The sequence below is a fragment of the Camelus dromedarius genome, chromosome 14 (assembly GCF_036321535.1).
Source record: "Camelus dromedarius isolate mCamDro1 chromosome 14, mCamDro1.pat, whole genome shotgun sequence".
Taxonomy (NCBI): Eukaryota; Metazoa; Chordata; class Mammalia; order Artiodactyla; family Camelidae; genus Camelus; species Camelus dromedarius.
Genome location: NC_087449.1, coordinates 51367460 through 51386637, shown reverse-complemented (window position 1 = coordinate 51386637; position 19178 = coordinate 51367460). Strand labels below are relative to the sequence as shown.

At 39.7% G+C, this 19178-nt stretch overlaps 1 protein-coding gene, 1 long non-coding RNA gene and 2 other non-coding genes across 8 annotated transcripts in view; all 4 read left to right on the top strand.

The window, feature by feature from the left end:
* PHACTR4 (phosphatase and actin regulator 4) overlaps positions 1 to 4467 on the top strand; it is a 95056-nt gene extending 90589 nt beyond the window's left edge. For all 5 annotated transcript variants that reach the window (XM_010981649.3, XM_064493875.1, XM_031464485.2 and 2 more), the window contains one exon: positions 2187 to 4467. In XM_010981649.3, coding sequence (XP_010979951.1) covers positions 2187 to 2202 — 16 coding nt within the window. In that variant the 3' untranslated portion in view covers positions 2203 to 4467. The remainder of the gene's footprint in view (positions 1 to 2186) is intronic.
* Positions 4468 to 8831: 4364 nt separating this feature from the next.
* On the top strand, positions 8832 to 11392 carry LOC116156803 (uncharacterized). Its single transcript, XR_004140664.2, has 3 exons — positions 8832 to 8960; positions 9972 to 10005; positions 10898 to 11392. It is a non-coding gene; the product is annotated as an uncharacterized LOC116156803 (long non-coding RNA).
* LOC116154537 (small nucleolar RNA SNORA73 family) lies at positions 9659 to 9862 on the top strand. The gene has a single exon (XR_004138512.2). It is a non-coding gene; the product is annotated as a small nucleolar RNA SNORA73 family (small nucleolar RNA).
* LOC116157021 (small nucleolar RNA SNORA73 family) lies at positions 10620 to 10823 on the top strand. Its single transcript, XR_004140983.1, has one exon. It is a non-coding gene; the product is annotated as a small nucleolar RNA SNORA73 family (small nucleolar RNA).
* Positions 11393 to 19178: the final 7786 nt, after the last annotated feature.

Genomic DNA, 19178 nt, shown 5'->3' with positions numbered 1-19178 from the left:
TCCCCGTTTTATTGATAAAGAAACAAGCTCAAAAGGGTTAAATAACTTGCTTGACCTGCTAGGACATGGGGAAAGGAAGGAATGACTAAAAAGCCACTGGGTGCTCTCATCTCTGCACCTCACTGTCCGGGTTATGGATGAGGAAGTTGTTGCTGAGCTGGACAAGATCCTGCCCTCTCTGGTTTCAGTCTTTTCTAAGTTGATCTTACCAATTCAATTGTCAACTTTGTTTTAATTAACTGTCTTCATGAAACAAGCCAAGAAGCATTTTGGTTTGGAATTACTGTAGTGACTGAGGACCCAGCCCATACCTGAAGACTCAGCCAGCCACAAATGGAATCAGTGAAAGTGTCTAGATGACTCTCGGAACCTTTATACGGAGAGGCTAAATGAAAGAAAATACAATGACAATTACAGTTTGCTCTAAAAAGAAGGAACAAACAAAGTTGGAAAGTAAGATATTATTAAATATTTTTCCATCACAGTACAGGCAAATGGTTATTTTAACTATAGAATTTGTTTGTACTGAGCTCTCAGATGTGTAGAGAAGCCAGATTCTTTGAACAGCAGTAACATAATTCGGGGCACTGAACTCAAATAAGAAACCATACTTGCTAGCAAGGAGATTGTAGTCTAATTTGGGAAAACCTGTGTACAATCAATATGATAAATGCCCCAGTCATTCTGAGTCCCAAATCTGCCAGGTTTAGCATCCCAAGTCCACCATGTCCTAGCTATGGCAGTGTTAGCTGTTTTTAGTGTTATTAGTAACATTTTATAGTAGTAAAGTACCATAGTCAGCAACAATAAAGGAAAGTCATAGAGAAGGTGACGTTTAGGCTGGATGTTAAAGTATGTAAAAGGATTCTTTTGGACAAGAAGGAGGGAAGGAACATGGTAAGCAGAAGGACCAGCTTTAACAAGACTTTGGGAGCAGAAAAATGCATGCTGTTTCTGACAGAAAATGGAGCTGGAGCAGAGGAGGGGTGAGGGCAGTGTGGTGAAGGTGAGACTAGCAAGATGGGTTACGGTCATGTTCTGAAGAGCATTGACTGTTATGCTAGGATATTGGAACCACTGGAGTTCTGTGTATCTGGGAACAAGCCCCGGTGGAACTATGGAAGGTGATTTGGAAGGATGAAGAGAACAGCAGCTAAGAAGCCAGTTAGGAAGCAACTAAAATAGTCATAGCATGCTGCTAGCTCAGAACAGGGAAGATAGATTTGAAAGACATTTCAAGTATAGAATCAACAGGATTTGGCAATCTGTTGATTCCAGGGATGAATTAAAGGAAGTAGTCAAAATAACTCTTAGATGTCTAACTTGTAATTTTTGAGGTCTATGAAGTCAGTAAGTGAATAGTTTAGGACATTTATTCAGTAAATATTTTTTCAGCACATAGTACTTGATAGATAATGGTGCAAGGTATTTGGGATATAGCAGAGAACGAGATAAAGTCCCTGTCCTCAAGGAGCTTTTATTCTAAAAGAGGAAGGCGGACAATAAACTGGAAAGTCAGTTATATATGTTGAGTTTGACAAGCCTGTGACACATTGCAGTGAAGCTGCCTGGAAGACAGTTGACTATTCGGCCTAGACTCCAGGGAGAAAAGGTATAAAGCTTCAAATTTGCAAGAAAAGATAGTGGTTCTTCAGGAGAAAAGTGTTTTGTATTTAAACGGTGGATGGAGGAAAATGAACCAGGGAAGCATACTGAGGAAAAACAATTGAAAAGAGGGAAAACTAGGGAAAAGATAGTATTACAGAAGTCAAAAAAAAAGTTTCAAGAAAGAAGAGGGTCAGGAGTATCAGATGCTACAGAAAGGGCAGGTAGAGTTAGAGTGGAGGAGAGGCAGTTTTTCAATATTAGAACATAACATTTCATTACTTTTAAGATAATACAGTTGACATGTGAACAGTGCAGGGGCTGAGGCACCCACAACCCTCAGCTGAAAATTCATGTATAATTCATAGCTGACCCTCCATATATGCGGTTCCTCTGTACCCGTGGTTCCATTTCCTACGCATCCTATTCAGTCATGTAGCTCTGTGGTATTTACTATTGGAAAAAAATCTGAGTAGAAGTAGACTCACACAGTTCTAGCCCTTGTTGTTTAAGGGTCAACTGTTACAGCAAAGCAGTCTGCAGTATTTGGTGACTCGGCTCTTTGTGATCATCTGTTTTAGCTACCACCGTCCATGAAGCTGAAGTTTGAGAGAGGATCTAAACAACCCCCCAGAACAGGACTGCTTTGCTGCTTCAGTCTCCAGAGCGACGTGGAGGGAACTTCAGCACTTCTCAGCACAGCCAGAGCTGAGTCCTCCGGGATACAGTTCTGGGGTGAACAGCACTTCTATGAATGTAGCATTTCACTGGAATGGATTCTAATGTGTGCCGTAGTCAAAACTGAACACTTTGTCAGTGCTTTTGAACTGCAGCATACTTGAGGGGTCTTCCCTCACCAGCCACCAATGTTCTGGCTCACTTGCAGGTTCCAAGTTTAATTGGCTGCACCTCTGCCTCACCCCAAGATGACTGCCTGTGCTGAGGCACAGTTTGCACTGTTAGCCTAACCTGCCCTGTCCTGGTTTGAGACCCACCTATGTGGACACTAAATTCCAGCCATCAAATCTAACTGGTAGTAGGGAAAACCTTCTGGAAAAGGGGCCCCCACCTCCAGGGGAAGCCTTCACACCACACTGGTGTGTCAGTTGAAAGTATTGTATTATACCTCCCGTAACACAGCATTCAGTCCTCCCCCAGCAGCCCAGCCCGAGAGCAGCTCAGGACCTGGTGTGTTCTTCCCTTGGGCAGAAGTCATTCTGATTTTTTTTTTTTAAGGTATCTTGAAGGAATGATGGGAACTTATGTTTTTCCTATCAGGCAATCTGGACTGCAACCAGATTCCAAGTTGGAAAAATAAGAAAGCATGTATGTTTTCTATATATAAAAACAAAACCAAGAAAGGCCTTTATGTTAAAGCCAACTTGGCAGAGAACTGACTCATGGCTTAAATTTTATAGGCTGTTGTACTTTGTTGTACCAAATGATACCCTAAATCATTCTAACCAAGAGATGCATTCTCTCCATAAAGCAGAGTTGTTGCAACCCTGTGGGAGCATTTGTGTGCTGTCAGCCCCCACACTTCCAGCCAGAATCACCCCAGGGGTCTTTGGAGACGCAAGGAGGGGCAAGATCATGACCCACTGCCCCTGTCTGTCCCTCAGTGCTATGTGCTCGCCTCCTGTGCTCTCCCTCCTGACTCCAGCCCTCGTCTTCCTGCTTATCCTCTCTGGCAGCTTCCACCTCGCTCACCCCTCCTCTTCCAAGCTGTAGCCAGTGTAGTTGGTGCCTGGGCATTGGCTCAGCTCCCACTCCTTTTTGTATTTGTAATATATATTAATATGATTTCCTAAAACAGAAGATTCAGTTACTTTCTTTGAATTTTTATTGAAAACCATACAGCCTTACTATTTCCCTCTAATTCCTATCTACACTAAGTGGAAGGAAAAAAATAGTTTCTATTTAACTGATGAATGTGGCTTTTTCCCTTGAATGTTCAGAAAATTGTGGCTATTTTTTAGATTTCTTCTGACTCCTTCTGCAGTCCCTGTTCTGACGAGATCGGGTGTGTTCAGGGTGGTATGGCCGTAGACTGCAGTCCCTATTCTGTGTGTGATCTTTCAGTAGATTTTTTTTCTCTTTTTCTCCTTTCATGTCCATGTAAGATTTGCTGACTAATCAGAATATCAGGTCAAAACAAAAAAGCTAAAGTGACCTTAAAAGGTAATATCTTCTCTTCGTATGGGGAACAGGGAGGTATTTGGATTTCTCAGTAACATCAGATGCTTCATGGCTATGGAGATACACTGGGCCCACATCTCCTTGAAGCTCATTAACATTTGGTGTGACTGAGGAAAGATAAGTGACAATTACAAATTGTTAGAGGTCTGTATATAAGGTGGCCACACATTAACTGCTAACTTGACTTCTAACCTTTCTGTCTTGTTGGTTTGGAGACTACTTGGCTTATGCGAGCATTCTCTGCCTTCAGACATTTGACATTTTTCAAGCTCTTCTTTCACTGCCTTTCTTTCCCTTAATGTGCCAAGCTTGAAACAGGATTTGATTTCCTGAGCTACTTGTCTGTTTTCTATGTGCCACCAAGGAATCTAGTTCATTATCATCTCATTCATGTTCTTTTGAAACAGGATACTTTGGGGGGGTCAAGTCTTTTCAGGTGTTTTTATATAAATATATATAAAGTGGGTTTTTTATGTTCTCTTTCCATGTAAGTAACAATTCACAATCACAATGTAAAGAAGAAATAAAAGCCTGATGTATTGTACTTCAAAATGCTTCCCTGATGTACAGAATCTCCTTGTAAAATAAATAATTGCATTGTATATCAGTCTTCCTATCAATATTAATTATTAATGTATTTTAGAATTAAAAAAACAAACTATACTGTTCTGGTGTGAAATACTTATTTTTTATCTTCTACCTTATTCCAAAAGATTTAAGGTAGCTTAATAATGATCACTAAAATATTGCTAGACACCCTAATGAGAAGTAGATGAGAAAGAAAAAATTATGGTAAGAACATTAAATGTAGTCAGAGACAAAGATCTGTCTATCTGTGCACACATGAGGAAAAAGAATAAGCTGCAGAGAGGAAGCCAACTGTGACCCCCACACTATGTAGCAGATACAGCCCTAGGTCTTCCTATTCCCACCTAGTCTGGGAGGTAAGTGAAAATTTTACCAATTAAAGAACTTGAGAGGTAAAGTGACTTCCCCAAAATCAAAGCAAATTATGCACTCACTCTTCATATATTCAAGGACAAGCAACTGCATCCCAATCAGTTGTCTCTATAAGGACTTACTGCATATGGACCACATTATTAGACCTCAGGCTGACATCACAATAGGACAGTCTGTAGCTCATGTACTCCTCACTGGCAAGCAACCCAGTTTCAATCCGGGCAGCCCCACCAATGACTCACTTTCTACTTGTCACTTCAGAGACTGACTTCATTAGGATACCACCCTTTACCAAAGGTTAAGAGAAACCATGAGTCAGAACTGCTTCTGTCATTGGGCTCCACCTGCTCCCATATTTTCCTCCTCCTAGCCTTCCAAAAGAGTCCTCAAACTTCCTTGACCCTTTTGAGGTGACGCATTGTCTCCAGAAGGGTGTTTTGAAGATGCATATTGCCTAGTGTTTGTTGAAACTGAATGAATTTAGGGTCCTTATGAATTTCGATTACCGTACCCCAGGAGAAGGAGGACTGCAATTGCAGAGGGAGAGGTTGGAAAACAACTATCAGAAAGGGCAAGTCCAGTGGATATTGAATGGAAGGGGATGGGATAGGAAGTGTTCTTATAAAAGATGAGGATGTACAAGAAAAGCCAAGCCCTGAAGCCAAAACAGCCTAAACCAGTTTCAATTCCAGCTCAAGGAGGCATGAAGGGAAAATCAGGGAACAACAAGCAACGTGGACCACTTGCTCCATCTATCTCCTTTGTCTAAAGGGTACCATTAATTTCTTCCCCCAAGGATTTTTGCCTCCTTCATAAAAGCATAGAGGCCATATGACAGGAACAAACACTCTCAATTTCCCTGCATCTGATACTGGTGTACACACACACCATTCTTTCATTCATTCATTGCCTTGATCAGTGTTTATCTCCTTCCTGTCCAACAAGAAAAACAATCTTCCCTGTTGCTCTATCTCCTGCTTTTCCTACACTCCGTACAGGTAATCTCTTCTAACACTGAACAACTTAAATTCCTGTACAGTCAAAGCAGCTGAGCTTAATGAGTGATAGATGGAGGAAAAAGAAGTAGGCTTCTTGATACCATTTTAGGACCTCTGGTCTGTACACACTGTTTTCCATTCCTAAAGCCATGTTCACTCAACTCATTAAAATCTAAACTAAATCCATAATAAAATGGCTTTCCCCGAGGTCACCAGTGACTCCTCAGTTAACTGCCACATCCAAAGCCTGTTTTCAGCTCAGTATATCTGACTACCCTGCAGTATGTGATACTGTGGGCCATGTCCCAGTCCTCAAAACTTCTTCCTTGGCTTCTCAGATACCTCATACTCTCTTCTGGTTCTCCTCTGATCTTGCTTCCTCTGTCCTGCTGGCTTCTTCCCTGACCACCATTTAAATGTTGGGTTTTCATGTCCTCTCATCACTCTCCCTGCTCTCCCAAGGTGACTTCAATTACCACTTATTCCAACAACTTGTTTGTTTGGGGGGGGGGGTGGTAATTAGGTTTTTACTTATTTATTTATTTTTAGAGGAGTTACTGGGGATTGAACCCAGGACCCTTTGTGCATGCTAAGCATGTGCTATACCACTGAGCTATACCCTCCCTCCCTGCAACAATTTCTAAGTCTTTATCTACAATTTGGATTTCTTGCTGGAATCCAACCCTCTATCCAATTACTGTTTAGACATATATACACCCAAAAGCTCCCCAGGCAACTTATACCTTCCACGTGGACCTTATTCTCGACCTGTACAGCCTACTTTCTCAATTATCAGAATTAGAGACCACCATATATGTTCAGCCTCCCAAGTCTGAAATTTTAGTATTATATGCAAGTTCCTCTCTTACCTCAAAAGCCCAGTGGGACAATAAGTTCCATGCATTCTCTACCTCAGAAATGTCTTCTGATTCTTTTATCTCCCCTTGCCTTGTTTACCATGCAACTTCAAAGCCAGCGTACTTTAATGGGACTTTATAACTTCTGTCTCTCCAATCTATCCTCCAGTATTGCCACTAGAGTTACCGTTCTAAAATGTAGACTGTCATAGCAATTCTTTTTTTTCTTTTTCAGTTTTATTAAGTAGAATTATTACAATTTGCACATATACTTCATATTGCATGTAAATACATGTATACAATATACTGCACATTTTAGTTTTACATGTCTGTACTGATCATTGTTTCTAAGAATAGATTAGAGCTTAAGCTTTTTAAACTTACATAGTTTTCAAAGGAATAAAGCCAACCACAAAATAAGAATCAACAGAAGGCAGTAATCCAATCATAAAGGACAGTCAAATGTGCTTACCTATATTCAAAAAATCAATCATCTTAGTTATAAACAGTAAGTAGTTCATTTGTGTCCTTTTTTTTAGATTCCGCAAATAAGTGATATCATATGGCATTTTTCTTTCTCTTTCCGGCCCAGTTCACTTAGAATGTCAATCTTCAGGTTCACCCATGTTGCTACAAATGGCATTATTTTATTCTTTTTTATGCTAAGCACACACTCTACCACTGAGCTATACCCTCCTGCCTGAAAAATAACTATTTTCCAAAAATAATTAGTGAGAAGAGTGGCCTTGTTTTACTTTTTTTTTTTTTTTTTTTTTTGCAAATCACTTTAATGTCTGGTTTAATAGAAGACAACTCAGTTCTCATATCTACTTTTGGATTCAGTCTGTTACTATAAGCTGTTTTGGTTTAAATAAATGAAGAAAATCCAGTCCCACAGAGATATATAGTTGGTAAAGATGTTAGCCATTCTTTCAAGTAAAATGATATTCCATGAAAAAAATGTGGCTTTTTCAGCACACAACTCAAACAATGGTATACGTGCTTTTCCTGGAGATAAGCACTGTACCTTTGCATGCAGCCTAAGTGCTTTATGTGTACTTCTTACTTTGTCACAAAATATTAAAGAGATGGATACTCAAAAGGCAAGAATTAGTAACATTAATGATTTTTACTTCTTCATGAAGGACAATTCTTCGGTGAAACTGACTTTTTTTTTTAATTGTAAATTTGTGTTGATCAAGAAGACAATGACAACAGGGCCTTGAAACATACTAAGGCAACAGCAGTTCACAGCACAATTTCATTTTATAACATCAGTGCAGAGTCAATACAGTGAAAAAGTCAGAAAACATCTAAGTATTATTATGAAATACTTTTGACCTCATAGCCCCCCAAAAAGTCTCAGGGACCCCAGAATCTGCCAACTACACTTTTTGAGAACTACTGCTGGACCTGTTTCACATCTAAATCTTAATAATACCAATGTCTTAGAATTGCTGTGATGCTAAAGTATGTAAAATACCCAGCACAAAATGTTACGGGAGAAACACCAAAAATGTTTCTATTCGTTATAGCCGAGTTGTGATGGCTGTCAATTTATCTAACACTTGTTCGAAATTCTATCCCAATTTCAACATTTCACATGTAATATTTACCTTCAGGGTTTTAATTTTTTTCTATTAATTTTTAAAACTTTTTGAGGAGGTAATTAGGTTTATTTACTTATTTTCTTACTGGAGGTACTGGGAATAGAACCCAAGACCACAGAGCTATACCCTCCCCTATCTTCAGGATTTTTTACTTGCCTTCTTTAAATTAGGTGTTTGTAAGTGTTAAACTCAACATAAAATTCACCAGTGTAACCATTTTTAAGTGTACACTTCAGCACTTCCGTCTGACTTACCAACGCATTTATCAAATGTTTATTTCACACGTGACAGGGCAGATTCAACCCCTTTTGAGGTTGCATATCTCTTTTTCTATTCTGTATATTTATTACTCCAAAGGGTTTTTGGCGACTTTATTTAATGCTATATTCTCCAGATTGGTGAAGTGACCGTAGAGACATAAATATAAAATACAGCACACAACTACCCTCCTAAATACTTTAAAAAACGGAGTTTCTGTAACTCGCGCTCTCCCGCAAGATCCCGCGCGAAGTCTCTAGTATCGCGAGTTGCCTCTGAGCCAGGTAGGGGTGGGGCTTAACTTGCAGGAGATTCCCAGCACCCTTAGCGAATCTGATTCCCTAATTGCGCATGACGCAGTGCAGGCGCAATAGACGTTCCTTGACTTCCGCGTATAGAAGGTATAAATATCGATGCCTCCGGTTTCTCCGGCCTTTTGGGGAAAGACTGCTGCGCCTGCTGTGGCGTGTTTGGTAAGTTTTCCTAACCGCCTGCTTCGTTAACTCTAGGTCTTCTACCCCGGGTACCCCAACCAGCTTTTTCCGTTGGAATCTACTGTTTAGAATGATTCCGAATCTTTTGCGTCCGTGGTAACTACACTTACTCGCAAAATGAGGCAGGGTCGGGTGTGGGCCGGGGAGGCCTCATGGGCCGTGAGTCTCGGTAACCAAGGCGCGCTAGTGCCGAAACTCCCCGGCTTGCAGGGTTGGCATCCTGCGCAGCGTTCGTCTTCGTTACTGTTTATTGCGGCATGTATAATGCTGCTCCTAGGAGGCGCGATGGCGCTTTAAGTGGAGTTGCATGCAGGGTATTTTGTTCCTGGTTTTGTTTAAAAGTTTTAGTGGTTTAGAAACGGATGCTTTAGTTATGCGAGTTGTTTTATCTTTTGAGGTGGTTTTCCTATTCCAGATGATAGGATTAAAGATAGAAGCTTTAATTGCTGTAACGACTGTACACTCGCTATTTCTTTGGCAGGAAGTTCATCGCCTGTTGGGGTTTCTAGATGTTTTCTTTGGAGACCTAGCTGAAAATTCAGATTACTAATGTGTGTCTGATTATCGGTCTTGGACTGGGATTTTTTTGTTGACACTCCAGGTGTTTTGGGTCTACTCCCTTATAGATATCTCTCCGAAGCAGCTATCAACTGGGTGAAGTTTCTCAAGTATAGTGACCAACGTGGATACCCCGGGAGGTCACTCTCCCCGGGCTCTGTCCAGGTGGCGTAGGGGAGCATAGGGCTCTGCCCCGTGATGTACAGTCCCTTTCCACAACGTTGGAGATGAAGCCGGGCCTTGAGTCAGCGCCTGCATATTCCTACAGCTTCTCAGAGTCCTGTGGACAGTGACTGGGGAGACAAACCATGCAGGAAACAGCTCTGTAGAGCAACCTATCTGGATCTGGGTTGAACTGAAATACAGGAAAAATTTGCTTTACTCAGTTTTACTGTAGTCGTAGATTAAGCTCTTACCTGCCTTCTTTTACAGTGTTCATTCGGGATTCGGGATAGCTTGATTTGGGGTAAGTAAATCTACACATTGCTTTTGGCTTGTCAGTGTTTGCCTGTCGGTGTTTTGTATAAGAGGTTTGATCTTTCTGAACTGGGTTCCTTTCATGAAGATGCTACTGATGTATAATGCATCCAAAGACTACTACATTTTTGTGAGCATATTTACAATTTCTTAGATGTCTGGTTATATTCTGAAAGATGGCTTTTTAATTTTGTTCCTGTATCGTAAAACTGATTCTCACATTTTTAATTGTGATGGAGAGAAATTTGTATTTTGAAAATGGAATGATTTTGACTGTTTTGGTGGCTTAACGAAAGTCAAAAGCTGTCACATGAGCCATACATTGTATGTACCACCTCCCCCACGGTCTATCCAAGGGAGCTAAGGGTTTGATCTCTTGTATAAAACCTTCCCACAATGGGAGTGAAGTTGGGCTTGTGCACCAGCCTACTTCTGTGATGAATGACAGTAATTAAAATACATGAAGCACAAAATAGTAGCAGTGACTTTAGAATTTATTTTAAAAGTTGCTGATCATGGTGAGCTTCCTTTCCTCAAATCTGTGTAGGGTATGAGGAAAAGTGAAATCTCTTGAAAATAGGGGTAATGGTGTTAAAACACATTCCAACGTGGATACCCCGGGAGGTCACTCTCCCCGGGCTCTGTCCAGGTGGCGTAGGGGAGCATAGGGCTCTGCCCCGTGATGTACAGTCCCTTTCCACAACGTTGGAGATGAAGCCGGGCCTTGAGTCTGCACCTGCATATTCCTACAGCTTCTCAGAGTCCTGTGGACAATGACTGGGGAGACAAACCATGCAGGGAACATCTAGTATGCCAGAATTTACAGTTGAAGTTAAGATAGTAAATATGAGTCTAATTCTTTCTTTGTCTTTTTTATTCAGGAGAGAAGAGGAGCCTCGCTAATTTTGCAGTTAACGCTAATGCTTTGGGGTCCTTTATTTGGCAGGGAGAGTTGGTAAAGTGAGTAATACACTATTTTTGGAAGATAAAGCCTGGACGGCCTGAAAATGTTTGGGCACAGTGTTTACCCTAGAACTGCACCTTAAAACCCAGCAGAGTAATAGGTGGTTCTGTTGCCCAGGGGCCCACTGAAATTTTTAAGGATTTCCAAATGATACTGGTGTGTGGGCAGGTCTGTTAAAACAGTATAGTCTTGACCTAGGAGGCCCAGAGACCTTTCCACGTTTCCTATGAATTGGAACCTTGTCATGATAACACTAATATACTACTTAGCCTTTTTTTTTTTTTTTTACCATTCTGAAGTGGTATTTTCTAACAGTGAGTGAAAAGCAGATGCCCATGAGAACCTAAATGTCCTATTAAAAGAAATCCATGTCAGTTTCTAATGTACTCATAAATAAAGATGATAGTATACATACTTGTGTGGTTCCTTTTTTTATGTGCAAATGTGACTGCTGAGTGAGTATTATGTGAATGGAACTGCTTGTTAAAGCAGTTAATGCCTGGTTAGTTCCACAATAAAAGGCCCTGAGCTCTTGTCTGAGATTGACACTTTACCATCACTTGGGAAAATGCTTTTTGGTTAGGGCCCAGATAAAAGCTCCTTGGGTAAGCCCTGTTTTCATTTCTGTTGGATGATAATTCAAAGGTGGATATGCTTAAGGTACCTGTCTAATGATTTAAGGTGTGGTATTCCGGACTTCATGCAGTAGGCCACTGATACGGGAAATCTGCTGGTCAGACCTAACCTTGATGGCAAATTGACATTGGCAACTACAAGATTTTGTATAAATGTTACCACTTGTTAGGTTAAGCCTCTGCTGCCTGTGTCCAAGGGGTGTGGTTGAGTCACAATAGAACTTTTTGTCAAGCCCTTGTACAGGCTGCCAGCCTTGGGGAAATCAAGGCCCTGAAGGATGGGGACTAGCGGGGAACCATCTAGAAGGTAAGAGTTTAAATCTCTGATGTGGCTAAGTGAATTTCACAAGGTGGGGAGGTAGAAAAGGCATTTAGAAGCCATTGGGGTCACCCTTAGGGGAAGATTCGGGGGGTTGGTTTTGGTGGTCACGTGGGATGTCCAGATGGACTGCAAAGTGCTCAAAGCCAAGAGTTTATGTGGGAATAGGAGTACTTGTGTCTGTGATTATTGGACAAAAACCTGGGAGAACTTGTTGGATTGTTACAAGTAGCACTGTGTCTCGGGAGTTATTTCCCAAAACAAGTAGTGACGTGTGCCAGGTTCTTCAAAACATTTGGCATATATTACTCTGCTCTGTGAGGTGGATATTGGTCTGTTTTGATGGGAAAACCCAGAAAGAAAGGCTACATAATTGCCCAGATCTACAACTAGGAAGATGGGCCTCTGCATAAATTGATGGGACACTTCCTTGGGGGTGGACACGTACAAAGCAGGGTCCTGTTTATCTTTGCGTCCCCAGGATTATCCCTGTGTCTAGCTCACCTGGTATCATTACCACATAAACACTGTCTTTGGAGAGTAGATGCAAAAAGCCTGAATAGTGTTTTTAGAACAAATTCTCAGGGTAGGGCTGGGTGGTAGGTGAAAAACAGTATCTCCTGATATGGAAGTATACCTGAAGGAAAGCTGTCAGCATGTATTCTATGTCCCACCCTTTCAGCTAAACTTCAGATTGCACCATATCTACCTGTAGACTTTACAAACCTGCTCTCCTGGCTTTTTTCTGTATGTATGCCTGTAGTCAAGTCAGTTGACCAAGCGTGACAGTCTGATGCCAACACTTGCAGTCCCTGTGGTCTTGAGCAAGCTACTTAACCTCTGCCTCAGTTTCCTCACGCATTGAATGGGGATAAAAGTACCTACCTCTTGGAGTTCTAATGAGAATTAGTTAATACTTGTAAAAAGCTGCTTACAGTCTCATAATACGATGAGCTTGTGAGAAAATTCTCTTAAAAGCAGACGAGGAATATAGTATCCAGTAAATTTATTCAATAAAGTCCACCACCATAGATAAATGATCCACTAAACCAGGCTTATCTCACTCAGAACCCTACCTATCCAGGGGAGTTAAAAAGAGGGTGATTCAGGGAGCTTAGTATCGCCAAGATCATCTAACTAGTAAGTAGCAGAACTAGAATTTAAACCTAACTCCAAGACCACGTACTAGCTTTGAGCAAGGCAGTGTGGTAAGATATGTACATTATCTCATCTAATACTCCTTGCACCTCTGCGAAGTGGGTAGTCTGCCCTGCCCATTTTTGCAGATGAAACAAGTTGAAGGCATTGAACTTGCTTAAGTTACACAGCCAGTAAGTGGCATTCATCTGTGCAATTGACTACAGAACCTATACTCAACGCTACATCATACCATGCCTTGAGAAATAGCTATTCCTGGTTTAAAGCACTGAACTCTTGTAATTCAGCTAATTAGCAATACCCACTGCACCATAAAAACTCGGTTTCAGTTGTAATGAATTATATATCTGCTATGTGCCTAGCTTGACTTGACTTGAAAATACTAAAATGGACATGAGTACAGTTTCCTGGGGAGCGACAGCCCTTCCCTGGTTGTTCCTCTGTCTTTCACTGCTTTCTGTCTTTGTGCATGTCTTTCCCTCAGAAGGATGGAACCGATGTCTTTATGATAGTATCTGACACTTGATGAGGATTTGCCATGTGTTAGATATTCTTTCATCCTTACCAACAATCATATGCAGTGCAGAGACTTTTATTACAACCATGTTATAGAAAAGACAATCAAGGTTAGATTATTTGCCCAAGGTCACAGAATAGGACTTAAAGGTCTGCATCTTAAGAGCCTGTACTCAACCACCATCCTCCCCTCCCCTCCCCCTAAGCATCCAGAATGGCCTCTCAAAGGCAGGGTGGGTACCTTGAACATTCCATCATGATCATGATATTAGAATTCTGAAGTGATTATTTTCCAGGTAATGTCCATCTAACCTACTAGTTGGGGGATCCTCAACGAATGGGACCATAGATGTGTGCTCAGTACCTAGTACTGTGCCTGGTACATAGCAAACACTGGTTGATGACTTCATTATTTTTCTGTGTTCTGTTTCATTGATTTCTCTTTAGATCTTTAGTATTTCCTTTCTTCTGTTTACGCTGAGTTTAGTTTGCTCTTCTTTTCCTAGTTTACTAAGATAGAACCTGAGGTCATTGATTTGAGACCTTTCTTTTTTTTCCCCATAGTTTAGGCATTTAGTGCTATGAGTTTCCCCCAAATACTGCTTTAACAATATTCCACAAGTTCTGCTATGTTATTTTTTTTATTTTAATTCAGTTCAAAACACTTTCAAATTCCTAACAACAAGGTTCTAATACATAGCACAGGGAACTACATTCAATATCTTATAAAAACCTATAATGAAAAAGAATATATATATGCATAACTAAATCACTATGCTATATACCAGAAACTAACAACATTATAAATTAACTGTGCTTCAATTAAAAATAAACCAAAAACAAAACCAAAATACTTTCAAATTCCCTTTTGATTTCTTCTTTGATCTGTGGGCTACTTAAAAGTGTGTTAGTTTTTAAGCATTTGGGAGTTTTCCAAAGATCTTTCTGCTATTGGTTTCTACTTTCATTCCATTGTGGCCTCAGTCCATATGCTTGAATCCTCTTAAGTTTACTGAGACTTGTTCTACCCAGAATCTGGCCTATCTTGGTAAATATTTCATGTGCACGTGAAAGGAATGAGTATGTTACTGATGTTTGAAAATGAAATCAAGTTAGAGTGTGAAGAAATGTGAGGGGTTCTATAAATGTCAATCAGCTCAAATTGATTGAAAGTGTTGTTCAAGTCTACTCTATCCTTGCTGGTTTTCTCCCTACCTGTCCTGTCAGTAATACTGAGAGTGGGATATTGGAATCTCCAGCTGTAGTTGTAGATAGAAGTTCTGTTTCTTCCAGAAGTTCTATCAGTTTTTTTGCTTCATGTATTTTGAAGCTCTGTAATTAGTTGCATATGTTTAGGATTGTGCATTTTAATTAATTGACTCCTTTAGCATGAACTTACCTTCTTTGTCTCAACAATATTCTTTGCTCTGAAATCTACCTTGCCATTCATATAGCTGCTCTGGCTTTATTTTGACTAGTGTCATCAGAGTATGTCTTTTTCTATCTTTTTATGTTTAACCTATTTGTATAAGGTTGATCCTTGTACAACATGGGGGTGCTGTTGAAAATCCAGAGATAACTTCACAGTCAGCCCTCTATCTGCAGTTCTGCATCCATGGGTTCAACCAGCCTCAGATCGTGCAGTACTGAAGTACGTACATATCTATTGAAAACAATCTGAGTATAAGTGAACTTGCACAGTTCAAACCTGTGTTGTTCAGGGGGAGGGTACAGCTCAAGTGGTAGAGCACATGCTTAGCATACACAAGGTCCTGGGATCAATCCCCAGTACCTCCTCCGCAATTAAATAAACCTAATTACCTCCCCCCACCAAAAAATAAAGTAAAATAAAATAATTTTTTCAAAAAACCTGTGTTGTTCAAGTGTCAACTGTACTTATATTTAACATGTATTTCTTGTAAGCAGTGTGTACTTGGGTCTTGCTTTTTCTGTATATTATGACAATCTCTGCCTTTTAATTGAAGTGTTTAAAACACATTTATTTTTATATGATTGAGTCTTATCTTGGTATTTGTTTTCTATTTTTGTTTCAACTGCTCTTTGTTCCTTTTGTACTCTTTTTCTGCCTTTTTTTTTTAATTCAGTATCTTTTCCTGATTCCATCTTATCTTTGTTGGCTTTTAGCCATAACTATTTTGTTATTTTTGGTTTGGTGGTCATTTTGGGGATTCACATATACGTCTTTTTTTTTTTTCATTTAAAAAAAATTTTTAATTGACGTATAGTTGATTTACAATGTTAGTTTCAGGTGTACAGCAAAGTGATTCAGTTATTATTTTTTAATATATTTTTATTGGAGTATAGTCAGTTTACGATGTGTCAATTTCTGGTGTACAGAGCAGTACTTCAGTCATATAGGAACATACATATATTCATTTTCATATTCTTTTTAACCATAAGTTACTATAAGATATTGAATATAGTTCCCTATGCCATACAGTATAAACTTGTTTATCTCATCGTATACACCTTTAACTATCAGAGTCTAAGTTCAATTGATGATATACTACTTCACTTAATATAATAATCTTATATTTCTCACCCCATAGTCTTTGTTATTGTTGTCATGTATTTTACTTTTTATATATGTTATAAAATCCACAATACCTTAGTATTTTTGTTTAAACTGGCAATTATCTTTTTTAAAGTTTTGTAAAAAGAAAAAATCTTACCTAATTACCTCCGCCCGCAAAAAAGAAAAAATCTTATATATTTACCCACGTGGTTACATTTCCAATGCTCTTCACTCCTTCCTATAGATCCAGATTCTCACCTGCTATCACTTTGCTATCACTTTCCTTCCATACAAAAGTATTCCTTTAACATTTCTTTTATGATGGGTCTGCTGGTGATGAATTCTTTCAGCTTTTGCATGTCTGAAAATGCTTTAATTTCCCCTTCATTTGTGAACAGTTTTTCCTTGATATACTTTTCTAGATACAATTTTACTGGAGCACATTAGAGATGTTGCTCCGTTCTTGTTGGCATTGTATCTTTGTCTTTGTTCTTCTGTACATAAGATGTTGCATTGTATCCTTATCTTGTTCCTCTGTACGTAACGTCTTTCTTCTGATTGCTTTTAAGATTCTCTATCGTTGGTTTTGAGCAATTTGATTTTGATGTACCTTGTTTCTTATGCTCGGAGTTCCTTGAGCTTCTTAGATTTTGTATGGGTCAGGGTTCTCTAGAGAAACAGAACTAGTAGGATGTATGTGTGTAGATAGAGATTTATTTTAAGGAATTGGCTCATGTGGTGGTGGGGACTGGAAAGCCTAAAATATGTAGGGCCAGACAGCAGACTGGAAATTCCAGTAAGAGCTGATGTTGCAGTCTTGAATCCAGAGGCAGTCTTGGCAGAATTCCTTCTCTTAAAGCCTTCAACTGATTGGATGAGGCCCACTCATATTATAAAGGGTCATATGCTTTCCTCAAAGTCTACTGATTTAAAAGTTAGTATATCTAAAAAATGACTCACAGCAACATCTAGACTGGTGATTGACCAAACAACAGGGCAGTATAGTCTAGCCAAATTGATGCATAAAATTAATCACAGATCCATAGGTTTATAGTCTGAATATTTTGACCATTCTTTCTTTTTTTTTTTTTTTGACCATTATTTCTTTAAATATTTTCTATCTCCAGTTCCTCCTTGTTTTGGGATCTCCAATTACCTGTAGAGTAGGCTACTTATTAAAGTTATTTCATAGCTCACTAATGCTATTTTCACATAAAATTTTTTTCTCTGTGTGTTCCATTTTGGTTTTTTTGCTATGCCATCAAATTCACTAACCATTGCATTTGCAATATCTAATCTATTATTAATCCCATCCAGTTTATTTGTCATCTTAGATATTGTCAAGATGTTCACTTAGGATCTTTTTATGTCTTCCATGTCTCTGCTTAACTTTTGGACATACAGAATACTGTTATAATAACTTTTAATGTCATTCACTTCTGAGTCTATCATCTATGTCATTTCTGAATCAGGGTCAATTGATTGTTCTCCTTACTATGGTTTGTGTTCAATGAATAAAATACAACAATAAAAGGTTGTGAAAAAATTAAAATTAATATTTGGGTTCAGAGAGGAAAAGATAAGTGCAGCCAAGGAAGGCTTCATGGAGATGGTGACTGAAGTGAGCCTTAAAATATATCAAGAATTCAGCTAGGCAGGAAGGAAGGCCCCTGTTAGGAAAGGTGAGAAAGTACGAATGAGCATGGGCACGTCCAGAGTGCAGTGTAGAGGACAAGGGGAAAATGGGAATCAACACCTTGGGGCATTTGCCACCTGGTGCTCCAAGCATAGCACTAAAGCAATATCTGAGTCTTTAAAGATTCCTCAGCAGGGCAAGGTCTCATGATTTAGGGAGACTAACCTGGGGATCTAGGTGAAATGAAATGGAGGGGAAAGGATGAGAGGCAGGAACACAAGAGGGTGGTGCTTAGACTAGAGGGGCAGAAACAGACAAGCAGAGAAGCACGAGTCAGAAAAGAAATTAAGGTTTGAACCTGTACTTGTCAAAGAACCTTAACCTTGGCTTGAAGGATGAAGGGGGAATGTGTCTAGATCCATGGGAAATGAGTTTTATTTTGGGTGTTGAGTCTTCTGCATAGACTGTAGGACTGAAACTTAGGGTGGAGGTCAGAACCAGACCAGATGGATTGCCCTCTCAGTTAAAAGGTGATGGCTAAAAAGTTAAAAAGCCCTGAACAAGAGTTCTACTCTCCTACCACTTGTATGATGACCCCAGAGAACTTGCTTAAACTCTTTGTACCTCATTTTTCTCATTTTCCAACTGTTGAAGTTTTTATGAGGAACAAATGAACTAATGGACATGGATGAACATGTTTCTGTAGTTAAAGTAAAAGGTTTTACAAAATAGATGGTAATAATTATTTTTATAATTATATTAAGCCAGGTGACTGAGTAAGATCTTGGAGGAAGACAGCAGAGAGAGATCAGAGATCCCAGGGTTAAAACTTGGAGACATTTCACAGTATATCATCCAAAAGAAGAGTCTGTGATGGAGGCAGAAGTAAACTTGAAGAGGTAAGAGACTCTGAAGATGGGGACTGCCTTTTTTGAGGGGAGGGGCTCTGCAGAGAAGAAATTCAGTTGGTAAACACTCATGAAAAGTGTCCATCTAGAGTTCAGGTATGATAGTATGACTTTCAGAGTCAGAATCAACATGAAATGAAGAAAATGTCCTTCTGCAGCGCTCACTCCCCTGACCTAGGAAGTACCCAGACACAATCAAATGGCCTGAAAGTTCACCGCAGGAAACCCTTGAAATCCTAAAGAAATGTTTGTATTCATCCTGAAGAAGGAGTGTGTTAACAAGACAGCATAGTCGGCTTGGTGCCTGTTCTCCATCTCTAGCTCCCAACCTCAATTTACACCCTCATCTTCTTTTTTATCTGGTCTCCCTCCCCGACTCTTGGTTTCCCCTTCCCTCAAGTCCATTCTCCATTTTGTTCTAAAGCAAACATCTGCTCATGTCACTCACGTGCTCAAATCCCTTTCATAGTTCCCCACTGCCTCAGGGTAG